This window comes from Salvia miltiorrhiza, chromosome 7 (assembly GCF_028751815.1).
Source record: "Salvia miltiorrhiza cultivar Shanhuang (shh) chromosome 7, IMPLAD_Smil_shh, whole genome shotgun sequence".
Taxonomy (NCBI): Eukaryota; Viridiplantae; Streptophyta; class Magnoliopsida; order Lamiales; family Lamiaceae; genus Salvia; species Salvia miltiorrhiza.
Window position 1 is genome coordinate 36112534 of NC_080393.1, and position 27906 is coordinate 36140439.

At 36.2% G+C, this 27906-nt stretch overlaps 1 protein-coding gene and 1 long non-coding RNA gene across 2 annotated transcripts; one reads left to right on the top strand and one right to left on the bottom strand.

The window, feature by feature from the left end:
- Positions 1-4304: 4304 nt before the first annotated feature.
- LOC130996219 (uncharacterized) lies at positions 4305-8402 on the bottom strand. The gene is made up of 10 exons (XM_057921731.1): positions 8140-8402; positions 7357-7576; positions 7034-7257; positions 6371-6577; positions 6175-6264; positions 5991-6095; positions 4951-5268; positions 4787-4873; positions 4646-4714; positions 4305-4563 (listed from the first exon to the last, which is right to left on the bottom strand). The coding sequence occupies exons 2-10, from the start codon at positions 7568-7570 to the stop codon at positions 4510-4512; spliced, it is 1368 nt and encodes a 455-aa protein (XP_057777714.1). The 5' UTR covers positions 7571-7576; positions 8140-8402; the 3' UTR covers positions 4305-4509.
- A 1731-nt stretch (positions 8403-10133) lies between these two features.
- LOC130996220 (uncharacterized) lies at positions 10134-11334 on the top strand. Its single transcript, XR_009092441.1, has 2 exons — positions 10134-10581; positions 10822-11334. It is a non-coding gene; the product is annotated as an uncharacterized LOC130996220 (long non-coding RNA).
- Positions 11335-27906: the final 16572 nt, after the last annotated feature.

A 27906-nucleotide genomic window follows, 5' to 3' on the forward strand; every position in this document is an offset into this window, starting at 1 on the left:
GAGCATAATTGGAACTAATTTGCATAATTCTAGAGTGATTTTAACCTTGACTTTTGGACGTTGAATAAACCTGTGAGATTTTGAGCCATAACTGTTTATCATACACAGTTTATTCTTTGTTGTGAGTTTTGTCATGCATGTGGTGATCTTCTAGAACATGCCATGATTTCTGTGTCGAGGTTGTTGTTGTGCCCAAGATTATGAGATGATTTTAGGCCATCTTTTGTTAGTCACATTTTTATCCCAAACACTGTCCTTAGCGAAAAATTATCCTTTGTTATCCACTTTGAGCCTATTTAGCTTTTATTCTTTAGCCGGATGATAGGGGGTGATGTAGTATATGGGGATCTTTGTGTGGTGAATGTTCATAGTGGGTCATGAAAAGAAGGGATGATATTGTATTACTATTTACTCTTATAAGCTCTAGATAAGTTGTGAAAAGAAAAGAAGAAAAAAAATTGAAAAAAAGAGAAAAAAAGAGAAAAAAGTGTGAAGTCGAGTGTTTATTGAGAAATTTGTTTGAGAATCGACTTTGTGTGTTGGAAATAAATGAAGAGCATAAAAGAGTGTTTAGTTTTGTATTGTGATGATTAAATCCCATGAATTGTGTTGATTATGGTGGCATAGTTAGGTGGAAGATGGAATTTATTCCATACTTGATTTGTGAAGTTATAAGGTGTTGGTGTTCTTGAATTATTTTGAGTCACTTAGCCTATATTTCCCTGGCTTAACCAATGTCCCTACATTATAACCCAAAGAAAAAGACCTTTTTGATCTTAGTCCTGACACACTTTTAGCGATGGAGATTGTAGACGATTGGCAAGCTTATGGTAAGTGATCTACATTGCATTCATTTCGATGAGAGCATACACGTCCCGTTCTACCAATTGAGAGTTGAGTGATACACATACCTTGTGAGATTCAATTGTTTGGAATGTCAATGCTAATTTTATGATAGTTTGTGTTTATTGGTGAATTTTGTGCTTAATTATTGAGGATTTGAGAATTCTATCATTCTTCATCTTTCGGAGGCATCGATGAGCTAGATTTCTTACCCATTCGTGTTTTTGATTGTGTTCTTCTCATTATTCGAGGACGAATAATGGCTTAAGTTTGGGGGAGTTGATAACACTCATGTTTCCATGGTTTTTTGTGTTCATATGAATTATAGGAAATTGAGTGTTGGATGATTGGTTTATGCTTAAATTGCTTTATCTTGTGAAACATGATTCTTACTCGAACTTTGAAGGAATTTTCAGGATTATTTAGTTTGAATTTGGAAAACTGTTTTGAAACAGAAGTTGTAGATTGTCTCGATACGAGTTTGTGAGCGTAAACGGATCATAAATCAGAGTTCGGACGGGAAAGTTATGACTAAAATAAGAAAATCGCGCGCAACAGCGAAATTGCGGCGACCGCCGTCTATAGAAGAAATTTTGGGTAGACGGAGGCGACCGCCGGGCAGACCGCCGAGTTTTTGGCGCCAGCGGCGACCTCGCAGTGAGCGCCTCCAGGCCACTGCGCGTCCGTGTTTTTGCATTTTTTACACGTTTTCTGTGTTATTTTTGAGCTCAAACTCTGTATTTTACCCTGGTACTTTAAATAGATCTTCTTTTGACCTTTTTAGGGTTCCCAACTTTATCTTTCAGTTCCCAGCTTCAGTTTTTCAGTTTCACAGCTTTAGATTCTCATTGCTTTCCAATTTTTAGAGCTTGGATTGGATTTCCACAAGATTGATCAGATTCAAGTCATTACGATTGTTTTACTTTCAGTTTTTATACAATTCAGTTTTTATAATTGCGTTCTTTATTATTATGTTCATGTTTTACTTTAATATGTCTGGCTAGTTTTCTTTTCTGATTCTAGGGTTTGTAAATAGTTAGGTTCATGTGATTTATTTGTTAGTACCTATTTACCTTCCAGTTTATGATTCATAATTCCTGGTGCTTGAATTCGTGTGAATTATCTGATCAATAGTTTGCATGTGTAGTTATTCGGCTTGAGACCCAACGGAGATAGCTGTTTAGCGGATTCAGGAATGTATGATATGATCTTAACCTTGAGACCCAACGGAGATAGGTGGATCATAGGGAGCTATTGGGAGTTAGTAGATTTTCTTGAGACCTAGCGGAGATAGAGAATTTACTAATCTACGATCGTTGCTGCTCTAGCGAGAGTGATTGATTAATTAAGTGATCTCTCATCATAACTGGATTAAATTGGTTAATAGGATTAATAGATTTTTCATGTGGATTTAGTTAATGAAATTACTACCCTAGGATCAGTTGTCTTTATTATTTGATTTTTCTTCGTGAATTTTATTTGCTGTTGTTTGAGTTTAGTTTTAATTAAACCTTCTTCATATTCGTTTGCTTGTCTACTGTTATAGTTTGTTTAGGGAATAGCTAGAGTTATATCGTTGTCTCAGTCCCTGAGAATACGATACTCGATTGCTACATATATGCTACAATTACACCATGTTAGTTGCGGTTTAGTTGCTAAATAAATTAGTGATCAGCACACAAGGGTTTGACTCGACGGGCGGACCCGTTGGTCTCCCAGCAAAAGCTTCCCACAACGTAACTACCGTCATTATTGGATGGGAGAGAGTTATCTGGTTGGTTCAAACAGCAGGGCTCTTACTCCTGTAACTCCCCCGGCACCCGACACCTGGCCCCGTCGCCCGACCGCGGCCATGGACTTGGATCTTGGCAATTGGCAATTGGCAATTTGTCTTTGGGCTGGCTTTTGGGCCTAACCTTAGCTCCCATCAGACCTTATCTTTTTGGACCAATGTTTTCTCGGCCCAAAGAACGAGGCCAATCCATTTGGTCCTATACGTGCACACAGGGGCTCGACCCGATGGGAGGACCTGTTGGTCTCCCAGCAGAAGCTTCCCACAGCGTAACTGACGTTATTATTGGATGGGAGGGAGTTACCTGGCTGATTCAAACAGCAGGGCTGTTACTCTTGTAACTCTCCAGCAACACTTGAATTCCATCAATATGAATTAATATTGCAGGCTCCCCCATAAAGTGGACGGTGCCTATAAATATGAGGCGAAGCCATTTCATGCATCCAACACACTTAGAAACTTCTGCATTCACGTTTTTACTCTGCATTCGCTGCACTTATATAGTCCAGAGCTCTATCCTCGCCTCGTTCTAGTTCACCGGAGGTTGTTGGTCTGCGGTGCTGCTACATACGAGGCGAAGCCATTTCATCTTTGGAGACGACACACCAAACCGAGAGCACTACCGGAGCGTATCTCGTCTTTTGGATAGAGGATCTTCCTCGACTTGGCTACTATTTCTGATTTCATTTTCCTTATAATTTCCATTCAGTTTATTTCCTTGTAATTTTGATCTTCTACTTTTCTATTACATTGTAACGCCCGCAAGCTTGTAATTCCAACAATCGCAAGATGAGATAGCTTACTACCACTACAAGAAAACGGTGCTATTGCGACATGAAAAATGTGTCGCTAACCACAATTTTAATGTCGTAAAATTTAATTTGCGACATTTTTTGCGTCACACTAAATTGTGCCGCAAAAGGGGTATGTAGTAATTTTACGACACTTTTTGCTCATTTGTGTCGCAATGTATATGACATTTCATGCAACATTAAATTAATTGTCGTATTATTTAATGACACTTCGTGCAACAATAAATTTAATGTCGAATAATATTTACGACACATTATGCGTCATTATATGAATTGGCGTGCGCAATTTGCGACAGTTTCTACGACAAAAGTATCTTTTTGGGACACGAAAAATGTGTCACTAACAATTGATTTAATGTCGTAAAAGCTGGCATGCGACACTTTCAACGTCAATTTAAATTGTGTCACAAAAAGTAAATGTCGCAATTTTTTTGACTTTTTTTTCATTTGTCACGAAATACATGCGACATTTAATGTATCACAAATCTATATGTCATATAAATTCGCGACACAATGTGCATCATTAGTGGTAGTGTCGCATGACATTATGCGATGTTTTAGCCGACATTTGTTGAAATATGATGTCATATTTTGCAACTCTTGTTTATGACATTACAACTTATATGTCGTAACTTTTTATGACATAAAAAATGTCATATTTAAGTATCGCACAATATTTGCAACATATATAACATTTGCCATGAAAAATAATATTAAGTCGCAAAATCTACAACAATTTTTGCATCATTTATCATTATTGTATTTATTTATACAGCACATTTAAAATAATTATCAAATACCATATATTTTGTCAGAGTTATATTAGATATTGAAACATTAAATAACAAATAATAATATACCATAAGAAATTCACAATATGTATTATAAGAATTCATAAATTTGATTAAATAAAAAAAATTGTAAATGCTAAAGGTAAAATATGGAAATAAAAAATTCTTCCTACGAACATTGTTCAAAAATCTAAATCAAATTTCCAAGATGTCTAAATTTATCTTGCAATGAAATAATGAAAATTTAGTTGTGGCAACGTGACGACGACGATCATTGGCAATTTCTCTTCCTCTTGCTGCTCCTTCTTTTAGTTATCACTTGTTCCTATATAATTATAATAAGATCCATCATATTTTACATTTATTATAAAAATAATAAATGGCAAAGTATTAATCAAAGATAATACCTGTGAACGTGCACCATCCAAATGACTATCTATGTTGTTCTCCTCTGGGTTATTCACGTCTTTTCCCATCTAATAAAATTGATCAAAAAATTAATAGCACAAATTTATAGTTTGAAATATAAACAAAAAACTTATCATTACCTCAAGAGTTTCATTGGCTACACTGAGAATCTCCAAGTTCCCATTATTTACAGCTTGAATACGTCGAGAATTCAAAGATCCAGATACCTTGCATATTATTAATTAATCTACATAAGTTTAAAAGTAAAATAATAATGTAATACATATGTATGAAGTGAACTTACATTCATATTTTGATCCTCTAATGTGAGAAGACGAGCTTGAAGCAATTCCATTTTAGAGCAATATTCTTCTTTGAATTTTGAAATATGCTCTTCACATCCCTTTCGAATGCTCTCAATTTCGTCATTAGTTCTTTCTTGGACAGCTCGATCAAATTCTTCTCGAGAGGTGTAAACCAAATTCTTACTCGAAACAATATTACTACTACGTAAACATCCTGGTGCTTCCTTTCCAATAACTTCTTGAAAAATTGCATCATTAGCTTCAATATCATCCACTAATTCTTCGGGCAACTTCTGCTTCAATTCTTTCAAGCGAGCCTAATTGCGATACATGAAATAAAAGAAAAGGATCAACTACTCATTCTGATGTTTAATTATATTTTGGTCGTGTGGTACATATAGCTTAATTAAAATTTTCTTTTGTCTCCATCTTCCATTAAGATTTATTATTATAGCTAAATATAATTGTAATAAGAGGCATGCTCAGTTGACATCGCATCATTGGTTTACTTTCTAATCATAAATATTAGTACTACATATTATGCTATAATAATCTTAGAATTAGTTTTAGAAATTATAATACATACCCTGATACCCACCCACCATTCATAATATCTAAATTATTAGTTTAAATTCATATATTTTAATATTGGAGTTGGAGGCATGCACCAAATTAAGATCGCAAGACATGCAAATTCATTGATGATTTTATTTGCAATTATTAACAAGCATATCCATTTTATCATCACATCAGTTAATATATCAACTTAAGCAATTACATTTTAATAAAAAAAATTATACAATGATCAAATATGAATTAGTTACTCATCGGTCTCCTCATTTTCTTTTCCATCACAATTTCACCCCTTTGTACTTTATTAATTATTTAATTAGTAACTTATTCCTCACCATCAAATTTCAAGGAAAACAGACACTCAAAAAACACACAAAGAAGCACAAAAAATTGCAAAAGAGTTGGAGAATAGTTGTACACAGAACCAACAACAGAAGCATTATAATATAGTAGTGAGAATACTTACAATCTTTTCCTCGGTATTTTTATCCACCGGCTTCTCGCTCTTCCTTTGTCTTGAATATATAAACAAATCTAACTTTGATGGCTCTTTTCCGTGTTCTCGACGATACTATAAAAGAAGAGAAAATTTTAAATAGTATAATGTATTAAATTAAATTAAAAATTGCATAAAGTATTTGTATGTATACCTCATCTTTAGCACCAGCCATATCCTTTCTTCCCATTCTCGGTGGTAATTTGACAAGCTTTCGACTATTTCTATTGGCCTTACTTAGTTTCTATAATTCAAAGAAAATCCAAAAGTTAAATATCCAATAAAGAAATCTTGTAATAAAAAGAAATGAGAATAATTCCACATTGAATAACATTAGGACACATTAAAACCTTTGCTTTGTTAGAGCTCCAATAGTTCACCAATATCGGCCATTGATCAGGTTCTACCCTTTGTGGGCATTTGGATAGAACGTAACTCTTGTCATGCCTATGTGGTGTATAGTGTTTTGCTTTTAGCCGACCTTTCCAATCCTTCCATAGTTTTCCAATTTTCTTCAAACAATTATTTTTGTAGTTTTCTGTCAAATTTGTATTCTCCTGCACGCAATGAGAGACCACGAGGTTTAATTCAGTTAGCTTGTTTGCCACTGTAACGTTAAGAAACAAAAGTTACCACTATGATTGCTCAGGAAAAGAGGTGTTCAGTAGCAGCTTGCAGAATGAGATAGAACAGTGCCATGCCCCCCTCCCCAACCAGAAAAGACAGGCATAATCACGACTTCAAGAAACTATCAATATAATTGGAAGACGACAAAGTTTCTACTACTTCGTAATTATTTTCTAAAATATGGTCCTCCACTTAAAACAAAAAATATTAATGAGTTCACAAGCCTCCTAAAATGACATGATACGCAGGATCTGTGTAGTTGTCCATAAGATCATCTCATCTAAGAGCTTAATTCGGTAAAAGGGGAATATCATTTCATACATGATTACTTCAAAACATCCCTCGCATGCTGACAAATCAAATTAAATTTGAAGTAAACTTATTACCTTCACTTCATCCCAAATGAGATCCTTTTGTGTATTGGGCACTGCCCTCCAGTCAGTATATGAAAGGGGCAATTTGTTTCCATCTTTTGCCATAATACCCAACTGAGATGAAAAAAACTTAGCATTGCTCCCGATTACATGGTTCTCAGAATCTAGTTCCAAGACCATGACTTTTCCAGTCCCCCACTCAAATCCCATCTTTGCGTGTCCTCTTCTCACAATTTCTGTTAACCATTTTATAATAATTCACAAAAGAAAAAGAAAAAGTAATTATCCAATACATAATTACGTAATCTGAATGAAAATAAAAAATAATAATTTACCACGATCATTCACATCTTCATCATCTTCACTATGTTGTGTAGCGCTATTGTAAGATGGGGACTTAGTAGTATCAGAGGTTCCAGAATTATTCTCTGAAAATGATTCATCGAAGTCAGAATCATTATTCGTGATATTTTGGTTACCAGTTTCTTGAACCACGGTATCGATCATTGATCCAATTGAACGTCGAGATTTCTTTAAAACTGGTGCCATGGGTATCTGCAAATCAATATATATATAACATATTAGCTCTACATATATATTAAATTCTGCTAACATACAGTAATCTACAACACATTTTAATAAATATACAATATATACTCATGAAACATAGTATTTGAAATTTGTCTCTTTATAAATTAACCACAAACATATAAATTAAAGTTAAAAGTTAAATGATGATGATGATAAGAGAATATATGCAGATCACAATTTACTGTTCGAAAAAATGGAACAAAGGGAAATCATATATTTTTATGCAAATGATCTAGGTCCAACACTTACAACAAATCGGACCTTGTGTTTACTAAATTACTACTCCAGCAAGTAGTAGTAATCATGGCCTAAAAGTCACCATTCACAACGAAATATTATATCCATAAAAATGGTTGCTGAAGTTCTGGCAAAGTGGCAGAGCATATAATTGAACAAACACATGAATATTGCACGATTTTAATCAAAAAAATAAAAAAAAAACTGTAATTCATCGACAGATCCCAATATAACCATAGCCAATTCTTCAAAATTCATGAAAAACATACTGAAGTAAATTAGATTCTTACCTCTATTCTCAAATATCGTCCGCGGCAGAGACTACTATTTTTCCTGGTTTCTAGAATTCTAAACTGACGTATCGTGGGATTAATAGAGTTAGGGTTTTTCTTTTTGCCTTATCTTAAATGGTATTCTACGAGGAATTAACTACCTATATGCTATCTGTAATGGTGATCTTCTCCTAAAGAATATAAATCAAATCTCATGAAACCAAAAATTAGCGCGTATATAACTCTATTTTTTGGAAAAAGGCGCCTAAATGAATTTGAGAGGTAACATTTTGTTTATTCTCATCTTTAATTGAATAGTTATCGTTAAAAAATTAGTTCAGATATTGAATAAAAGGCTTCTAATTTTTTGTTTTTTTAGGCACGAAAGGCCTTTAATTATTGGCATATATGTACTTGTTTTTAAATGTATTTATGTGTTTTTATTTTTGAGGCAATGTATTTATTTTATAATGTACTCTATTTTATCATTGCATTTTCTTGTGTAAAAATAAATCTTTTCAAGAAAATAGGATTGTAATAGTAGTAATTTCATTGACCGATAAGAAATCTATTTTACTTGCTCATATAAAATTAGCAAAAGCATTTAAAATACATGTAGAGTAAATTGATTTATATTTATTTTGTACCTAATCATATATATATATATATATATATATATATGATTATATGGAAAGGTTCAAGAAAGAACCACACATGGAGAGGCTCATTTAATATTGGCAATATATATATATGGAGAGGTTCAAGAAAGAACCAATAAATAAAAGAAGAACGAATAACTATTTTTAGCCATTGGATCATCAAGATCTACGGTGGATGCATCATCTTGTTGGATGAATGCAGATCATAAGTTTAAATCCTGAAAGGAGCAATTGTTTTATTTTTTTAGTGCATTAATTTTAACATCGAATGAGTTAATTTTTACGGTGGATGCATTAGATTTGATGGTTCTCACGTTCTCACAAATAATGTACTTCTCTCCATAACCACATATATATATATATATATATATATATATATATATATATATATATATATAAAGGGATATTTACCGTAAAATACACGAACTTTCAACAACTTCTCGTTTTTCCATGACCTTTAAAATTTTAAAAAAAATACGACATCTTTCGAGTTTTTCTAATTTTTCCCACGGATATGAAATATCCTATATAGAAGTTGATTTTAGGGATTTTGACTTAGATTTTTGAACACCTAAGCGTGAGGGCCGGGGTAATAAAAGTGGAATAATAAAGATGATGTATCAGATTGAAAATCGCTCATGTTTAGGTATTAAAAGATATAAGTCAAAAGTACTAAAATCAACTTTTATTTAGAATAGTTCATATCCGTGGGAAAGAGAAGAAAAAAATCGAAAGGTGGTGTATTTTTTTTTTCAAATTTAAAAGTTCATGGGAAAAACAGAAGTTGTTGAAAGTTCGTGTATTTTATGGCAAATATCTCTTATATAAAAGGAGTTATTATCAAAAATATAAAGTACGCCAATTTTCTAGTTTATATCATGACCTTTTATTGTTGTCAAAAAAATACATGGATTTAAAATTGATGTTGCATTGAGAAATTGCAAGTCATCAGACTATTAAGATTGGATTCGAGCGAACTTGCCCTATTACACCCTATTACTGCTCTACAACGTTGCTTAAACCCCCTAATTATATGATTATTCCGATTGGCCTTCTCGTGGAATACTTCAAAATCAATTTTAAATTCATATATTTTTTCGCAAAAAAAAAAAAAAAAAGTTATGATACAAACCAAAAGATTGCCTTAGGTGTTTTTCGACAATAACCTCTATATTAACATATACTGAAGGCACCACCACATTCAGTCATTCACTATTCTTAACTAGTTTAAATTCTATATCCCACATTAAAAATATTGTAAAATTTAGCAATTCAAAACTTAATTAAAAGGTCATTCATGATTCCTACATTAGACACTCATTATTATCACATTAATCTTATACTTAAATCACTTACTATACAGAGGAAATAGAAAACTAGATGAACCATTTATTCTAGCATCTCAAGCCCAACAAGCTTGGTATATTCAAGATCCAGTTGATTCAGAGTGGCATGTAGCTTTGAAAATGACACCTCGAGCTATATTCAATGTGGACCCAGAGGTTAATGAAATTGAAAGTATTGAGGATGAACAATTTTCAAGTCAACAACATGAAGCAGATGTTGACAATGAAAATTTGGCATGGGTTAGAGCAGATGTAGACAGGGTATCACTTACAGGAATCGACATTCCTATTGGTGAAACTAATGTTGATGATTTTGATAATGATGATGCAAACCTTGAGGATGAAGACGTTGACGAAGAAGACTTTGAGAGTGATAATTCCGATTCAAGTGATGATGATGACTTTTTTGAAGAAAGAACACCACCAAATGATAACGAAAATGATTAGAAAATTCGGTATGTTACCAATTCTTTTAGACTTATATTTTGATATGACTACAACTTGGAAGCTTATATGTATCGTGTATTTTAATTGTTTAATTATCTTTGGATTAATTCAGGTACAAAAAAAATTGTTGATTATATGCTGTGTTTGTTGATTGTTGCAGGAACAAGAATAGTGGATCTGAATTATTCTTGATGCATACCTATTATAGTGCAAGTTATTAATTATAGTTTGGTGTCTTCCATTTTCAGCGGATTGGTGTGTTTGGAGCGACCTAGGGTCTTTTTCAGATGTCTGTGCGCTGGACTCTGGCCTTCGAGGGACGGGCTCCGTTGGCTGCCCATGAGTCGTATCAACTTTGTCGATGATTTGCGTGGACGTTTAACGGTGGCTGCTTCTTTGGGCAGCACCACCTCTAGCATGCGTGAGGCAGATTTCTTTCATTTTCATTTTCTTTCCTTATTTGATGTTCTTAGATTAGATTTTTGCGATTGTGTCTGGTTTGATATTACATTTCGTAAGATTCATAGGTGTTTTTGGTGGTATCCGGTTTTTATGTCTTGTTTCGCTGTTGAAAGTCGAGATTGTCTAAGGGCGATGGTTAGGCCGGAGCTTTTGAGGCGATTCGTTCCGCTTTCTCGGCATTTATTTTTTTGCGATTTTTTGCGCTTTGTACTGGACGAGCACTCTTTTTCCTCTTTTAGCTTTTTCCGTTGCAGATTTTGCTATAAGAGGTTTTAATGAGGCTCGGCCTTTAGTCTGTTTTTTCTATGCTCTCAAGGGTTTAGGTTTTTTCTATTTTCTTTTAATAATAGTTTTTTTTTAATCTAATAGTGCAAGTTATTGTTTAAGACTTTCATGTAGAAGGACTATTCAAGAGATATATTATTATTATTATTATTATTATTATTATTATTATTATTATTATTATTGAATCAATAAAGTTCTTGCTTTACAAAATATTATTTAATGTACACTCGTTTCATGTGTAATGCGTTCACACATGTTTTGTTATTGATTTGTATTAGATCACTTTACAAAGTACTCCATGATATGTAATTTATTATTTCTTCTCAATTTAATGTTTTTTAAATGTAAATTTATTGTTGAGATAATATTATATTTACTAATCCGAATTGGATAGTTTTAGCAAAGTCATGTATGACGAAGAAAATATTTATGCATAATCAAGCTACAACTAGTTTATTAATATTACTAATATTTTATGTAATTATTTTATAAAAGCTTAAGGATTATTTAACGACTTTTTGTAATCATTTATGGTAATTTAATTTATAAATTACAATTCTTCATTAAAAAAATTACGGCTAACAATTAATATATGTAAAATGATTAGACGACAACTTATTCTAAAGAACTAATAGAAAAATTATCGCAAACTTGCGTGTATATAAAACCCATATAGATTGTTATTACAATATTATTGCAAAAATTTCGTCGTAGATTTACATCCTAAAAGTAAAATAACTCATATACATTGCTTACTTGTGTCAGATAATATATAACATAATTGTGTCATTATTTTGCAACACTATTTTCAATGTGTTATATAATTGTAGCATTTCATTTAGGTGTCGCAGATAAATTGTCGTAAATTAGAGACACAAGATAAACTGACACATATGTGTTACACAATTTTGACACAATATATAGATGACGCACAATTGTCGTATATTTTACAACATTGACTTCGACACAATTCTAAATGGGTCGTATAATAATGACATTTTAATGAGGTGTCACAAATAATCGTCGCAATTCAGAGACAGAAAAATATGTGTCGCATTTGTGTCAAAAAAATACGACACAATATTTAAATAAAGCACAATTGTCGCAAATATACAACATTAAATACGACAATGTCTTCAATTTGTCGTATAATAATGACATCTTAATGAAGTGTCACATAAAATATGTCATAATTTAGAGACATAAAAATATGTGTTGCATATGTGTCAAAAAATTACAACACAGGAATAAGATGACGCATAATTGTCGCAATTACACGACACTAAATGCATAAGTGTGGTAAATTTATGACACCAACGAGTAGTGTCGCACATGTGTATGTCGCAATAGGTCAAGAATGTTGTAGTGTACAGGAGATCAATTTGGACACTAAATTGAATGTTAATACTTTCGAAACTAATTCCCTTGCTGGAGATGCCGACTGTTCCTGCCATCACCACCGACGCCGTCTCTGTTGCTGCCACTGCTGCTGCCGCTGCATTTGACAATGCGACCAACTCAACCATGGTTGTTGCCACCTCCAATGTAGCTGCCTCCACCCTCTTTGGTGGACCCCTTGATGTGATCAATTCTGTTTCACATGGTTCTACTCCAACGCCTTTCACGAGCCTTCGAGAAGATGATAGTTTCAGAAATGGAACTGGTTTTGTTGGACCGACTTTGTCGGGGTTCATGTTTGGTTCATTCCAAACTAATGGTTCCGAGAGTGGAATGGTTTCGGCGCCGCTACAATCTTCAAGAATGTTGCCGCTAGCCGAAAAGCCACCTAAATTTGGTGGGTCACACTTCAAGATGTGGCAACAAAAGGTGATGTTCTACATCACGACGTTAGACTTTGTCGATTTCTTATGGAAAGACAAGCCTCCTGTGCCAGCGGAGAACGAGACCAACTCTGTGGTGCGTGCCAAGTATGACAATTAGTGCTATGGCAACTACATTTGTAAAAATTTCCTTTTGGAAGGCTTAGAGGATAGCTTATACAATGTATACGCGAATGTAAAGACTTCCAAACAAATTTGGGAGAAACTAGAAAAGAAGTACTATAGTGATGATGTAATAACGAAGTACTTAGATTTCAAAATGGTCGATAGTAGATCGATCATGGATCAAGTGCAAGAGTTCCAACTCATCTTGCACGAGTTGGGGTCCGAAGGGATGAACTTGCCCGAAGCTTTCACCTCTGCGTCAGTCATCAAGAAGCTCCCGCCTAGCTGGGCTGACTTCAAGAGCTACCTCAAGCACAAACGAGAGGAGATAACTCTTGAAGATCTCATTGTCAAGTTGCGCATTGAATTTGACTTGAGGGCACGCAACAACAAAAGCCCATTTGAAGCCAAAGTCAACTTGTTGGAGAAAGGTGGTCCCTCCAACAACAAGCATGCTCACCCAAATGGCAAATATAAGGGCAAAGCAAAGATAAATGACCTAAAATTCGATGGAGATTGCTACAACTGTAGCAAACAGGGCCACTTGGCAAAGGATTGCCACAAGTCCAAAAAGAAGAAGGCGAAGCAAGACGCCAACATCATTGAGTAGGACGTCGATGAATAAGGACAAGATAACTTGACAGCTTAGACTAGTGTTTGAGTCCAAGTTGTTGTAATCACTGTTTGAATAACACCTTGGTAGAGTATAACCAATGGGCTTATCAAACTTAATAATTAATACGAATAAATCTATTTTCTTTTATTGATGATTGCACAAGGTATTGTTATCTTTATCTTCTAAAAAGTAATGATGAGGCTATTGAAGCTTTCAAGAACTTCAAAACTGAAGCTGACAAACAGCTAGGCAGTTGAATTAAGATGGTTCGAAGCGATAGCAGGGGAGAATATGTAGCTCTGTTTAAGGAATTATGCAACACTAGTGGTATAATACATCAAACAACTGCTCCATATTCACCTCAATCTAACGGAGTTGCTGAACGCAAGAATCGAACTCTTAAAGAGATTATGAATGCCATGTTGATTAGTTCTGGGTTACCTCAGAACATGTGGGGGGAAGCTGTTCTATCAGTAAATTATATCCTCAATAAAATTCCACTCAAGGGAAGGGATGTCACTCCCTATGAGTTATGGAAAGGAAGAAAGCCTTCATACAAATATATAAAAGTGTGGGGGTGTCTAGCTAAGGTGCAAGTGCCTCCACCCATACAAGTTACAATTGATCCTAAAACAGTCGATTGTATCTTTATTGGGTATGCACTGAATGCAATGCACATCGCTTTCTGGTTCACAAGTCAGGCATACCAACAATGACTGTGGGAATGACGATGGACTCAAATAACATTGTTTATTTTGAGAATATATTTCCTTGTAAGGACAAGGAAAAAGTAGAAGATAATACTAGCAATAATACTAGGGAAGAAAAATAAGTTCTGATCTTGTTGAGACAGTACCCGAATCGCGAAAGCGACCGAGCTCTGATCCCGAAGTGTTAGAACCCAGACGTAGCAACAGAGGCAGAATTGCCAAGTGTTAGGTCCGGAGGGTCTCGAATAGGTGTATGGGGGAGGGGGGAATACACCTATAGGCTATTTTTGATTTTTACAAGAGATCAAAACGAAACTTCAAAACACAAACTCACGCAACCTGTTTTACTGAAAAGAGTTTTGAACAAAACAGGGTTGACGACTGATACTGAATACTCTTCAGTAAAGAGTTATCAGTTAAGTCAAAAGACCTTAACTGATGCTCGTAAGGCTTCAGTCGAGTTTGATAAAAAGAGATGTTATAAATCTTACTGACTATCAGAAGATAGATCAGTTAGACTGGTAATACACGCAGTGGAAAACTTTTGTTTCGAAATAGCCTGTGAGTTAAACACGTTGTCAGTCTTTGGGTTTCTCTTTGCTATTAATCAGTTTTCAGTTTATGAAGGGAAGAACACAAGTAAGGAAGTAAATACTGAAAGCTGTAAACAACACAGAGATTTTTACGTGGTTCGAAAAATACTTCCTACATCCACGGTCGGTTGATCAGGCCAACAACTTCACTGGCAAGTGCTTACGGGTGCACTACAAACCGATGCTCGCGCTTACGGGTGCACAACAAAGCTGAACGTGTGCTTGCGGGTGCACACAACCGAAACAACTGAAGATCCAATCTTCAGTACCAACACACCTTGTTGGATTTCTCACTCCTAGCACGCACTGGACACTAGGACCTCACGGAGACAGAGTACCTTTCTGAACTCATTTTTCACACAAACACTCAATTCGATCGGTTGAAGAGAGGTTTGAAAACTTGCCAACTAAACTACAAAGAACAAGTTCTTTGGAGTTAGTTTGACCTAGGCTTTGGATAAACAAGGTTTGTCTAAGGTCTATGAGAATATGTGTAATCAGCAGTGACTGATTTTTGGCTTTGAGATTCTCTTCTTCGATTCAAACTTTAGAGAGTTTAGGCTTTGTGCTGAGAAATGATTTTGGCAGCGTTTCAGCTTATGTTGTTGAATCGGTGAAGATTGAAGTGATCCTCGAGCGCTATTTATAGGAGACGTCTTGGATAGATCCGTTGGCGGAGAAGGTCTTCAAGATTTCTTCCGTTAGAGAGTAATTCGAACTTGGGCTGAGGCTTCAATCTTCGAGGTTTCTTGTTTGGTGAGAACGGCTACTTTGAAGAGCAGGAGATGCGACATCTCTGAAAAGGTAATCACCAAAGAGGAATGGCCTCTGCAGAGAAAGGATGATCCTGAGATCTCTGCATTTAATGCGGCTGTACTTTTGAAGTGTGTGGCTTTCTTTGAACGTTGGAGGTTCAGTCCGAGGAAGAATGTTTAACTGATACTTGACTTTAGTATCAGTCCGCTGATTCCACGTGGCTCGCATTAAGTAATCAGTCAAAACTGATTCTTAACTTCAGTCTTCAGTCTTCAATCTTCAGTCCTTCGTTCTTCAGTCATCAGTCTTCAGAACAGCAACTAAACTAGAAAAAGAACTCTAACACTTGAGTTCGAGTAGTTCTAGTCTATTACAAAGGAAACCTAATGATTTTGGTATCATCAAAACAAGAAATAGGATATTTAACTAAGTTCCCAACACCAAGGACTTCGGTCCAGAATATATTGCCTTCATGTTAGATGAAGAGACCGGGTCTATTAAAGTGGCTTTTTCTAGACCTAATGGATTTCTCTGGAGAGAAGCAGTCTAGAGTGAAATTTACTCCATTATGCAAAACCACACTTGGGTGTTGGTTGATTTTCTATGTTGGTCTAAACCCGTGCTGCCAGTTATGATAAACTGCGATAGCCAAGCAGCTATTGGTAGGGCAAAAAGTGGGTTATACAATGATAAGTCTCGACATATACGTCGACGACATAATACCGTAAGATATTTGGTCGAAAGTGGAGTTATCTCGATTGACTACATAAGGTCAACGGATAATCTGGCCGATCCGCTCACTAAAGCTTTAAGTCGTGATCAAATGTATAAATTGTTAGAGGGAATGGGTGTAAAATCCACAAAACAAGGACAATTATAGTGGTAACCCAACCATGATGACTGGAGATCCCAAGAACTTGGTTCAAAGAGAAATTTAAGCTATAAGAGTCCGAGTAGAAAACTCGACTACTTGCATTCCCTAGGAGAGCAACTGAGTGTGGAAACCTGCTTAGTAGTAAGGTTAAGTCTTTGACTTTTAACGAAACCTAAACACCTCTAGGATGTTAAGTATAACAGGATACTCGGTAAAGAATCACCTATATAAGTGAGATGTGGGGGCCGCATCGACTTAACACTTATGAATCCAAAGAGTTGTCTACGGCCCACAAAGGACAAAAACGTGAGAACAAAATGAGGTTGAGGCGTTAGTGTGTTAATACTGTTGTCTCGATATAAACGAAGGAGAAATGGTTCAAAGACATTGAGTTCTACCAATTCACCAATATATCCTACAGTATTAACTTAGGATGGTTCAAGGCAGCAAACCACCTATTCTAATGCACTAAGGTCTCTTGAGAATAGAGCTTGTGTCTGCATATGCATTTTGACTATTTCTACTCATGTGGGGGATTGTAGGAAATTGGTTTTAAGTTGACCAATGTTTGACTAATTTTCGAGTACCGAAAACATTTAATTTAGCATAATTAAATGGTACATGATTGATCTACGTTATGAGTAGATGATCGCAGTATATTTATTTACTCAAAATCGATTTCCGGTGAGTGAGAAATAATTTATTAAAGTTGGGTGCTTGAAATGTGGAGTTGTGGGAAATGATAAGCATTAAAGAGAGATTAATGTTTATCCCACATTGATTTGTGAATAACATTTATTACAGTACAAAAGTTATTACATCAGAACATGTAATAAAACTGTGTGCACACGTGACAGGTTGCAAAGCTCACAAGCGCGCACCACCGCCGTCGCCGCTCGCCCGCCCCCTGGCCCATAGGGGCTCGACCCTACAGGAGGACCCGTTGGCTCCCCCATAGAGTGGACTGTGCCTATAAATAGGACAGTCACCCCATGCATCCAACACACTTTGAAAATTCTGCATTCGCACTTTCACTCTGCATTCTCTACACTCATATAGTCCAGAGCTCTGTCATCGCCTCGTTCCAGTTCGCCAAAGTTCGTTGGTCTGCAGTGCTGCTACCTACGAGATGAAGTCGTTTCATCTTTGGAGACGACACGCCAAACCAAGAGCACTATCGGGGCGTATCTCGTCTTGGGGATAGAGGATCCTCCTCAACTCGGCTACTGTTTCTGGTTTCATTTTCCTTGTAATTTCCATTCAGTTTATTTTTGTGTAATTCTGATCTTCTACTTTTCTATTACATTGTAACGCCCGCAAGCTTATAATTCCAATAGACTTCTCGCTTTTGTTAAGCCTATCACGTCCCATATCATTGCTACCTGTAGAGAACACATTTTTTAAATGTGTGATGCAATCTAATGCAAATTTAGAGATTTTCCACAAATGGCAGCTTGTGATTCATAAAAGAGAACTCTTATGTTACTTTACATAAATTAGAGAATTGGGATGGGAAATTGATAGAACTAGTTTTGTATTACTATCTCATCTACACATGATGTAACTAGTTTTGGTTTTTAGGAATGACAGCATCAATAGAGATGGGAAATCAAAAGAACTACAAGCAAAGTAAACACTATCTGAATCCAAACTTACAAGTTGTCCAACCAAAAAGAATGAACTTTTAGAGGACCATTAAAAGAGCAAAGACTTGATTTGTAATCAGGCTTAATTAAAATGCAATATACATGAGAATTTAGATTACAGAAAAGCAAAAGCCTAATTGGATGAGCTAACTCGACAGATTAAATAAACTGAATTCAGTGTAATGAGGATCGACAATATTTCAAAATATAAATTTGTGCTTCTGAAAAATTGACAAGCAGTAAAGGAACTGTTGGTGTCCCTGAGGGTTGACTGAACAGGTGTATGGGGGGAGGGGGAATACACCTAAAGGCTATTTTTCGCGGCGTATAACAAATTGACCGAATTTCAATTAGAAAGATGATCGAAGACTGATACTAAAGTGGCTTCAGTAATATGACTTCAGTCAAGCACAGAGTTTAACTGATATCCACGTAGGGCTTCAGTCTAGAGTTTGCAAAACAGAGTAGACTTATTGAGCTTAATGACTATCAGTTGATAGATCAGTTAGACTAAAAACTCAGCAGCGGAAATTTAAACTTAACGCCAATAGCCTTTTGAAAAGGTTTGTCACTTATAAAATACTTTGTTACATTTGTCAGTTAATCCAGTTCAGTTGAAAACAGTTTTAGCACAGATAAAGAAAAACTGAAATCAGATAAAGAACACAAGGATTTTTACGTGGTTCGAAAACAACGTTCCTAATCCACGGTCAGATGATTAGTCTGCCAAACACTCTGGGCTAATGCTTAAAGGTGCACAGCACCCACTAACACCCTGGGTTGGATTTCTCGCTCACTCTTAGCACACTTAGACACACTCGTGCCCTATCAGCGCTTGGCTAAGATCTCTGGAGTCAGAACCCTAGTCAGAACTCCCTTTTGGCTTGCGGGTGCCAAATGACCTACTCAAACTTTCTTTTCGCTACGGTTGAAAAGGAGTTTGGACACTTTCAACTATGACTACCGAGAACAGACTCTCAAGTAATCCATTCTAGGCTTAAAATAAAACAAGGGTTGCCTAGATTTCTAAGAGAGTTTAGGTAATCAATTAGACTGATTTTACAACATTTGGGTACTCTCTTCTTCGATTCAAGGTTATATCTATGAAAAGGCTGGCTTGTTATTTTGACAGAGCTTCAGCGTATGTCTTGAATTGGTGAAGATTGCAGGCGTTCCTCAAGCTCTATTTATAGGAGAAGTCTTGAATAGATCCGTTGGAGAGATGGTCATCAGGATTTCTGCCGTTGTAAGAGAATGTGACTTCTTGGGCTGAGGTGGCAATATTCAAGTACTCCTTGTAGCATGTATTTGAATTGTCTTGTCCTTGGAGTATAGTGCTTCTACATCTTTACACGAAAAGAGCAATTCTGGTACTTGCAAGGACGATCTTCAAATCTTCGGCATTTAATGCACTTGTACTTGAGCATCGTGTCTGATACTATTTTCTTTAGTCCGATGTAGAGTGTCGACTGGTACTTTAGTTCGACCATGACATGAAATGCATGAGTATCTCTAACTGGTGACTGATGATTTTCTGTCAGGGTGCGTCTTCCGGTGGTCCAGTTCAAATATGCTTCAGTTGTGCTGCCTTCAGTCAGTCTTCAGGAAAGGTCTTTAGTCTTTGCCGCTTCAGTCTAAATTAGTGAGGACTAAAACACTTAAGTCCATAAGAGAAATATGAAAAAGAGAATCTTTCTAATAGTTTTGGTATCATCAAAATCATGGGGTTGGATATCTTTTTGTGTCCCAACAGGAACAACCAATTCAACTGTAGGGCAGTTCAAGTACCGTGGATTTATGTGATTCCAATTTGCATTATAAGAAAAAAAATGCAGATTTCAAAAATGAATTTGGATTTTTTAATCTTACTAACCTTGGCCTGTAGAACTCATGATGGAGTACGAGTGTCAGAGGTTGGAGTATGTTAGTAGCTCTTCCTCAAGTTTGAGATGATTTGTGATATTATTTTTTTCTTCCACGTCCAAGTAGAAACCATAGATTTGTATTTACAGAGATGAAACCCTATAATCTAAATAATTGGGGATATATTTGTAATTATAGAATATTTTTTTTAAGAAGTAATTATAGAATATTAATAAGGTTATAACAGTAAAAAAAATATTTAATCTGGGTTTTATTCTTGTATACCAAGCACAAGAATGGAAGTTTTTGGACATGTCTTGAAGACGAAAAAGAAGAGTTGAATGAAAAGGGCTCTATTTTTACTATTGAGCAATAATATAACTTTGTTGGATTTTATATTTTAGTTGATGGATTTGGATATTAACTTTGAATTTAAACTTTATCATTTGTGGATTTGAACATGGATGAAAGATGTGGATTTGAACTATGTGATTTGTGGTGATTTTTTTTTTGTATTAAATTTGTTGTAAATTTATATTTAAAATATGTTTCACGGGTATCCGACGGATAGCAGGTGGCGGGTATCCGACAGGTAGTGGGTTGGCGGATACCCGGTAGTCGGTTGGCGGATACCTGACGGGTAGCAGGTATTCGCTGGGTGGCGGGTTTGGATACCATTTGATATCCATGGATAGTTTCTTGATTAAAATTCACTATCCACTTAGTTCGCAGGTATAAGTATGGATAGTCATTATCCGTGTCCGTCGTACCCAATTGCCATCCCTACGTCCGTTTCTTCAAAAAATCAATATATAATATATGAATATTCGTCATATATAATTGTTGTTATTTACTTACACGTATTAATTTATGATTGTGGTGGTTCTATATATTAGTTTGTTAAGTTTCGTAAGATAAAAGTTATAACGAAAAATATGTTCTGTGCTTTCAAGGGTTTTTAGGTCTTCCGCTTTTTTTCTTTTTTATAATATGCCGCTTTTATAAAAAAATTATAACGAAAAATAATTCCCTTAAATATAATTTCATACACGTGTACGAAAAAGCATTCAAGACATTACCCAAAAGAAAAAAGTGCAGTATATCTTTACTTTAAGGTGAATGCTATTATAAATTATTTGCTTGTAAATACATATAAATACATAATTGTTTTAGCTAATTAATAAATTATATAGATTTTAATTTTGATATGACAATATATAAAATTTTAATATTAGTATAACTTTACCATGATATCAACATTCCCAATTTTTTTGAAGAAAATAGTGCGTAAATTTTTGTTTTTTGCATTAATTTTTAAAATTGTGCAATGTTTTAGCTTGTTTTTTTCCCAAAATTACGGCTTCTAGTTAATTTTTTTTAAATTGATTTAAATAGGAGGATTTTAATTTTGTGATATAAAAACCATAATAATGTTAAAATTAAAGTTCATGTATAATTCATAAATTAATTAAAATCTTGTGGATTGACCGTGAATATCCTAAATTGCGCATTAAATTACTTCTTCGCGGCGTAGATAAAATTATATTTGTCTATCCTTTAATCAAAATTTTCCAAAAATCTTTCGATTTGGAAGACTAGTGTTGCGTTCGGTTAGAAAGGTTTGATTTTCATTAAAATCTATATAATATATAAAAGAGGAGTTTTTTCCCTCTATTTTTTTTTCCTGTTTTTTTTCTCTCTTTCTTCTTCCACCAAATTTTCACTATTTTTCTTTTTTTTGATATTTTTAATTATTTTCTAAACATCATCAAATTTTATCTGTGAAAAAAGTATTCAATGTGTATCTTAAATTTAAATTTATGACGATATCTGTAATATGATAAAAGATATCATCAAAAATGAATTTAAAACGAATAAGTTATGAAAAAATTAAAATATTTTATTTTCTCTCTCTTCGTTAAAATTTTATAATTTTTTTTATTTATGTTTGTGTATGAAAATATTTATTTATTTAGTATGATGTGTATTACTATATAATAATAACATGTAATTGTAATTTTCATTATCAGTAATTTAAAATTATATAATAACTATAATTATCATTACACTGTATATAAAGTTGAAAATTTATATTTATATTGAGTAATTGATGTGGATATTTTTTTTAGTTTTGAAATATATTTTGTATTTATTTATATTTTAATTCTATTAAATATTTTTATTTGTTTATTCAAATATGTTGTTAATTTTAATGTTTGTCGTGCATCACACGGATGGTCGTATTAGTGGGAAGAAAAAAAAATTCTTCAATTAGTGATATGATGCTTTTACAAAATCTCCCATTGGCATAAAGGTTCTTAAAAAAAAGAGTTACATGTTTGGCACTGACTGCATTACTCTTTTCTTTAACTTTTCTACTTCATGTTCTTAAACAACGGTCGTGAACAAAAAAAGTATCATTCTGATACCTTCTTTTTGTAGTATACAAAAGGAAAGTTCAGAATAGATGGTACTCTCTGCGTCCCATTAAAGTTGGCCACATTTCTTTTTTGAGTTGTCCCACTATTGTTGGCTACTTTCTAAAAATGGCAAAATTTACTTTAATTAACTTCAATTAATTAATTTTATTAAGGTTTCTAACTAAACCTAAACATTCATAAATAAACACACACACTCAGCCCCCCTCCCCCCTACCACCACCGCCCCTCCCCAGTACGGCCGCATCGCCGTCGTCTGGCTCGCCGGCGTCGAGCTCCTCCGCGGCAGCACCCCCGCCAACGTTGAGCTCCTCCGCAGCGGCACCATCCCTCTCCCTCATTCTTTCTCGCTCTCCCTCTCTCTCTTGTTGCGCACACACAGACGCGATGAGCACCACCTTCGCCGCCCCCTTTTTCCTCTCTAAAGGCTCCGCCGCCCACCTCGTTGGCGGCACGGGCTTGCTCTGGTTGAGGCTAGGGCTTTTCTGCCGATTTGGGGCTAGGGCTTTGCCTCCGCCACCGATTTGGAGGCCTAGGGCATTTGATGGGCGCCGCGGCTGAAAATCGAAGCCTGGGTCCACGCCACCTACCTCTGCTTCTCTCTTCCTTCCTCGGCGGCGACAACTCTCCCTTCCTTCGAAAATCGAATGGCTTTTGGAGGCCTAGGGCTTTTGATGGGCTTCTCTATCTGAAAATCGAAGGCTGAGTTGTTCTGCGATTTGCGATCGGAAGAAATTGGGTGATTCTTCACAGTGGATGTTTGGTGGCGATAGACATAGAAGCCAAGGTGGCTGATGGCGGCGACTTCGCCGGAGGAGGGAGGCGGTGGATGAGAGGTGGTGGTTTGCGATTTTTGCGGTTTGCTGTTTTTGTGGTCTGCGATTTTTGTGGTTTGGTTTGCGGTTTGGGGACGGTGGTGATTTGGGGACGCCAGCGACGGTGGTCGCCTATGGAGAATGGGTCATCGGAGATGAAGGAGAATCCGCCGGCAGCTGGTGGTGTAGGACCGGGGCGGCAGATGGTGGTGTAAGAAGAAATCTTAATTAAGTCAATAATTTTGGTGAGCCACACTCAATTAAAACATAACACTCAATTTCGTAATCTCCGTGCCGAAAAGAATGTGGCCAACTTTAATGGGACGGAGGGAGTATATTTTTTAGAGCAAAATATAATTAAAGAATTTCAACAATTAATTAATTATCTTCCAATTATCGATAAATTGAATAAATAAACAAGGTATGGAAAGATCATGCACCATATTGAATAATTGGCACAGTATATGACAAACATTACAAAAAAGATCCTCGTTAAAAATTTCACCATACATATTAGCCAAACCGTGTTAGGTGCAAGGATGCAAATTCAATTAAAAGAAAAAAAAATGCTGATCCTAGTTCTCTATATTTTATATAACGGCGTACATTGAACATATTTTGTTAAAAAAATAAAAAAAGAAGCAGCTAAATCACACTTTAAATTCCGAGCTATTTCTGTGTTATATGTAAAAAAAATTAGTATCAACCATCAATAATAAAAAATAAAATCTCTATATACATATGTACATATAAACATTTATATATGTATAACAAAAAGAACAAAGAGTGGATAGTTCAGTGGTTGTTGCAGCTTGTTAGGTTCATTTCAAAATTCCAATGAATCAGGTTTGAATACTTTTATTTGAACCTCACCCCTATCTTTCTGTTTTTTATTTTCAGAACCAAATTAAAAAATGAGCCAAAGAAAATAGAAAAAAATCCAAAGAAAAATCTGGATTGACAAAAAATAAAGAAGCATACTGAAGAATGGAGACAACAAGAAAAAGGTAAAATGGCAGTGTATACCAAAAGCAAAAATAAAAAATTCAGACTCTAATTTAGCTAAATGAATACATACCAAAGAGAAATTAAAATAGAAAAATGTAATTGCTGCATAGTGCAGATTTCAGCATGACATACTTCCAACACATAGGTCAACTTTAAACTTGTTGGTTCAGGATAGTGCGTATCGATGTACGGAGTGAGGAATAGATCAGTTACAAACTTTTTGTTATTTGTGATTAATTTATTGAAATAGGAATTGAAATCGTAAGTTTTTTTTTTTTTTAAATCACGAGAAACAATATCTGTGAGCCAAGCAGGAAAGCTTGATTTCTAGATCATTACACCAGAAGAAGAAGCGGCTAAGTTCGCCAAACAATGTGCCGCCCGATTAGCTTCTCTCCGGGCATGGCAAAAATCCAGGACAATGTGGTGTTTCGCATGAGTGAACACCTCAAAAAGGTCGTCGCAAAGAGAGTCAGTTCCTCCTCGATCCTCATGAACCACATGCACAAAGAAGGGAGTCGGTGAAGACCAGCAACGGACCAAGCTCATTCTCCAAACAAAACCCAATGCCAAGCAACAATGCATGGAGTTTGTGATGAGCCCATGTTTGTGCTCGTTTTTCGTGTCTGTTTTAGGTCTAGATAGAGTCTTTTTCCTTTGTTTTGCTAGAGTCAGTCGCCTGGGAGGGCGTAGTTCCAGGGCAGGTCCGTTCTTTGGGCAGAAGGTGCTTTTAAGGCATAATGCTGCTGCATTCCGCGAAAGAGGCATGAGTTTGAAGCAGAGGAGTTTGGGACACTCAAAAGCTTGTTTTGAAGACTAAAAGTCCGAGAAGCAGGATGTTGGGCAAACCGACCCTTTTGCCCATAAGTACCACGCGGGATCCAGTTGCATCGGAAGAGGGTTCTGGGCATAATGCGACTTCAGTTCGGGGAAGAAGTATGAGCACAGCTACAGAGCCAATTGGAGATTGAAACAGCATGTTACAAAAGCTTAGATGAAGTTTGGAGTTGCTCAAGGCAAACCGACCCTTTGCCCATAAGTACCGTTCGGGACCCAGTTGCACCAGAAGATGATCGTGGGCAGAAGGTACAGACGGGGCAGAGAAGAAGAGTGCAGGAGATGGAGTACATAAATTCGTGTTGGGGGCAAAAGGCACAATCTGATCAGAAGATGTAGATAAGGAAAGAAATCCAAAAACCTTATCCTTTGAGGTTTGGATAAGAACAAATCAGCCTCCAGATCTGGATGCTATCTCGGGCAGAAGGAGCCCTAATTCCAGCCCACTCCTTTTGGGCCCAGCTTGAGTAGCCCTAACTCATGCCTATAAATAACACATACCTGTGAACCATTCAAGAGGAGAGTAGAGAGAGGGGAGGACGAATTTTGAGAGACCATTGCTGTAGTTTTACTTTCCATAGTTAGGTAGGAGTAGTCGCCCCTTATGGGCATAGCAGTTTAATTTTCTGTTCATGTTTTCTGCGGCACTTTTGGCCGTAAGTACCCTTTTGCCTTAAGTAAGTTTCTATTTCAGTTTTTACTTTATGTTTTCCTTTATGTCTTTTGCCTTTGTTATTTCTTTTATGTTTGGCTTAGTTTTATATTCTGATTTGGGCAAGATGATCTAAGCATGAACACTTAACTCGAGAGGTCTAATCTGGGCATAACAACTGTATGAGCATATTCCCGATACACTAGGTTTGATTCCAAAAAGGTTGTAACAACTTGGTTAATTAATTGATCACTAGTTAACTAGGGAGTTCTGGCCACAAGTAATACTTTGGGCAAAAGGCGAGTTGCCATCGACCTCCAAAATAGTACAACGAGTGTTGGAGCCGTGACTGCTGTGAAATATCGGCGTAAGAGTCAAGTGGGTCTATCTAATTCTTAAAGCATTCTGGGCAAAGCACAACTAGCGATAGGCCATCGCAGAGAGCGTGGATGTTTCCCGGGGTAGTTGATTTCCATTAGCTGACCCTTCTAAGGGATCATAAACTGAAAGGATAGATTGGGCGAGGGGTTTTTGCGTGCGTGACGAGTGACAATAGGGGCGCAACAATTCTTATGCCTATAACCACTGGTATGCGAGTATAGTAATTTATCTTTGCACCAATGATCGAGTGCCTAGTTCATGTTTAGTGATTCGAACCCAAATCAGGATTGTTTTGTTATTTGATTTATTTACCTTTGTTATTTCAGTTTTAGTTGGAAACCCCGTTCTGCCCATAAGCACGTTTTGGTCAGAACACTGCAGGATACAAAACCTTTTTAGTGACACCCTTGCAGGAGGAGTTACTGCTCAGTTCCCTGTGGATTCGACTCTGGACTTACCACTAGCTAGTCTAGTTGTGGGCACAGGATATTTTATTTGCGCGAAGCTCAAACGACAGCTTCGTCAAATTGGCGCCGTTGCCGGGGAACTGAGTGCGCTAGTAATTTCTTTTGCAAAATTTTGTGTGAGTTTTGCCTTAACGTTTGTGTATGCGTTGTACTAGGAGTGCAGGTCACAAGGAGCTATTATTATTTGATCCCGAGATCGAAAGGACCGCACACCGAAACAATGGAGAACGACGTCGGGCAGAGCAAGAGACACAGCTGAATAGGAACCAAGAGGGAGATATGGTCGGAGAAGACTATCCAGCCGATAAGACCCTTCGGGAGATGATGTTCCCAAACAATCTGAACCTCCGACCTACGGGCATAGTGTTGCCATATATCACTGGGAATTGGGAGTTGAAGCACACCCTGATCCAGATTTTGCCCAAATACAGTGATATGCCCGGAGAGGACCCTATGCGGCACTTGCAAGATTTCGAGATGGCTTGTGGAACTATCCGCACCGCATCTCCTGCCCTTACTGAGTACATCCGACTCCTTACTTTTCCGTTCTCTCTTCAAGAGGAAGCGAGGGACTGGTTGTACGTTTTGCCCGAGAACAGCATTACGACCTGGCAGCAGTTGCAGCAGAAGTTTCTCGAAAGGTACTTCCCAGTCAGCCGGATCCAGAGCCTAATGGAGAGATCTTATATGACTACTGGGGAAGATTCAAACAAATGCTAGCCAAATGCCCACAACATCAAATACCAGCCCACGATCTTGTTCGATACTTTGTGGGAGGACTTCGAAGGCAAGAAAGGCAATGGTTGCATGCTGCATGTGGAGGATCCATTTTGAACAAATCGGCAACAGAGGCATTCGAACTTATAGCTAATATGGCGGAGGAGTCAAGGGATGAAGAAGGCACAATAGAGAGAATGTCACCACCAGAACCGTCGTCTGCCCAAGACATTAAGATTGACAAGCTGTGCAGTGCCTTGGAGAAGT

What these genes read in the sequence shown, in the direction of transcription:
- LOC130996219 (XM_057921731.1), bottom strand. Translation starts at nt 7,570, where the DNA reads ATGGCACCAGTTTTAAAGAAATCTCGACGTTCAATTGGATCAATGATC. An exon ending in TCATTTGGGATGAAGTGAAG is followed by an intron (nt 6,578 to 7,033) that starts GTAATAAGTTTA and finishes CATTGCGTGCAG; the next exon opens with GAGAATACAAATTTGACAGA. An exon ending in TAGCCAATGAAACTCTTGAG is followed by an intron (nt 4,715 to 4,786) that starts GTAATGATAAGT and finishes CAATTTTATTAG; the next exon opens with ATGGGAAAAGACGTGAATAA.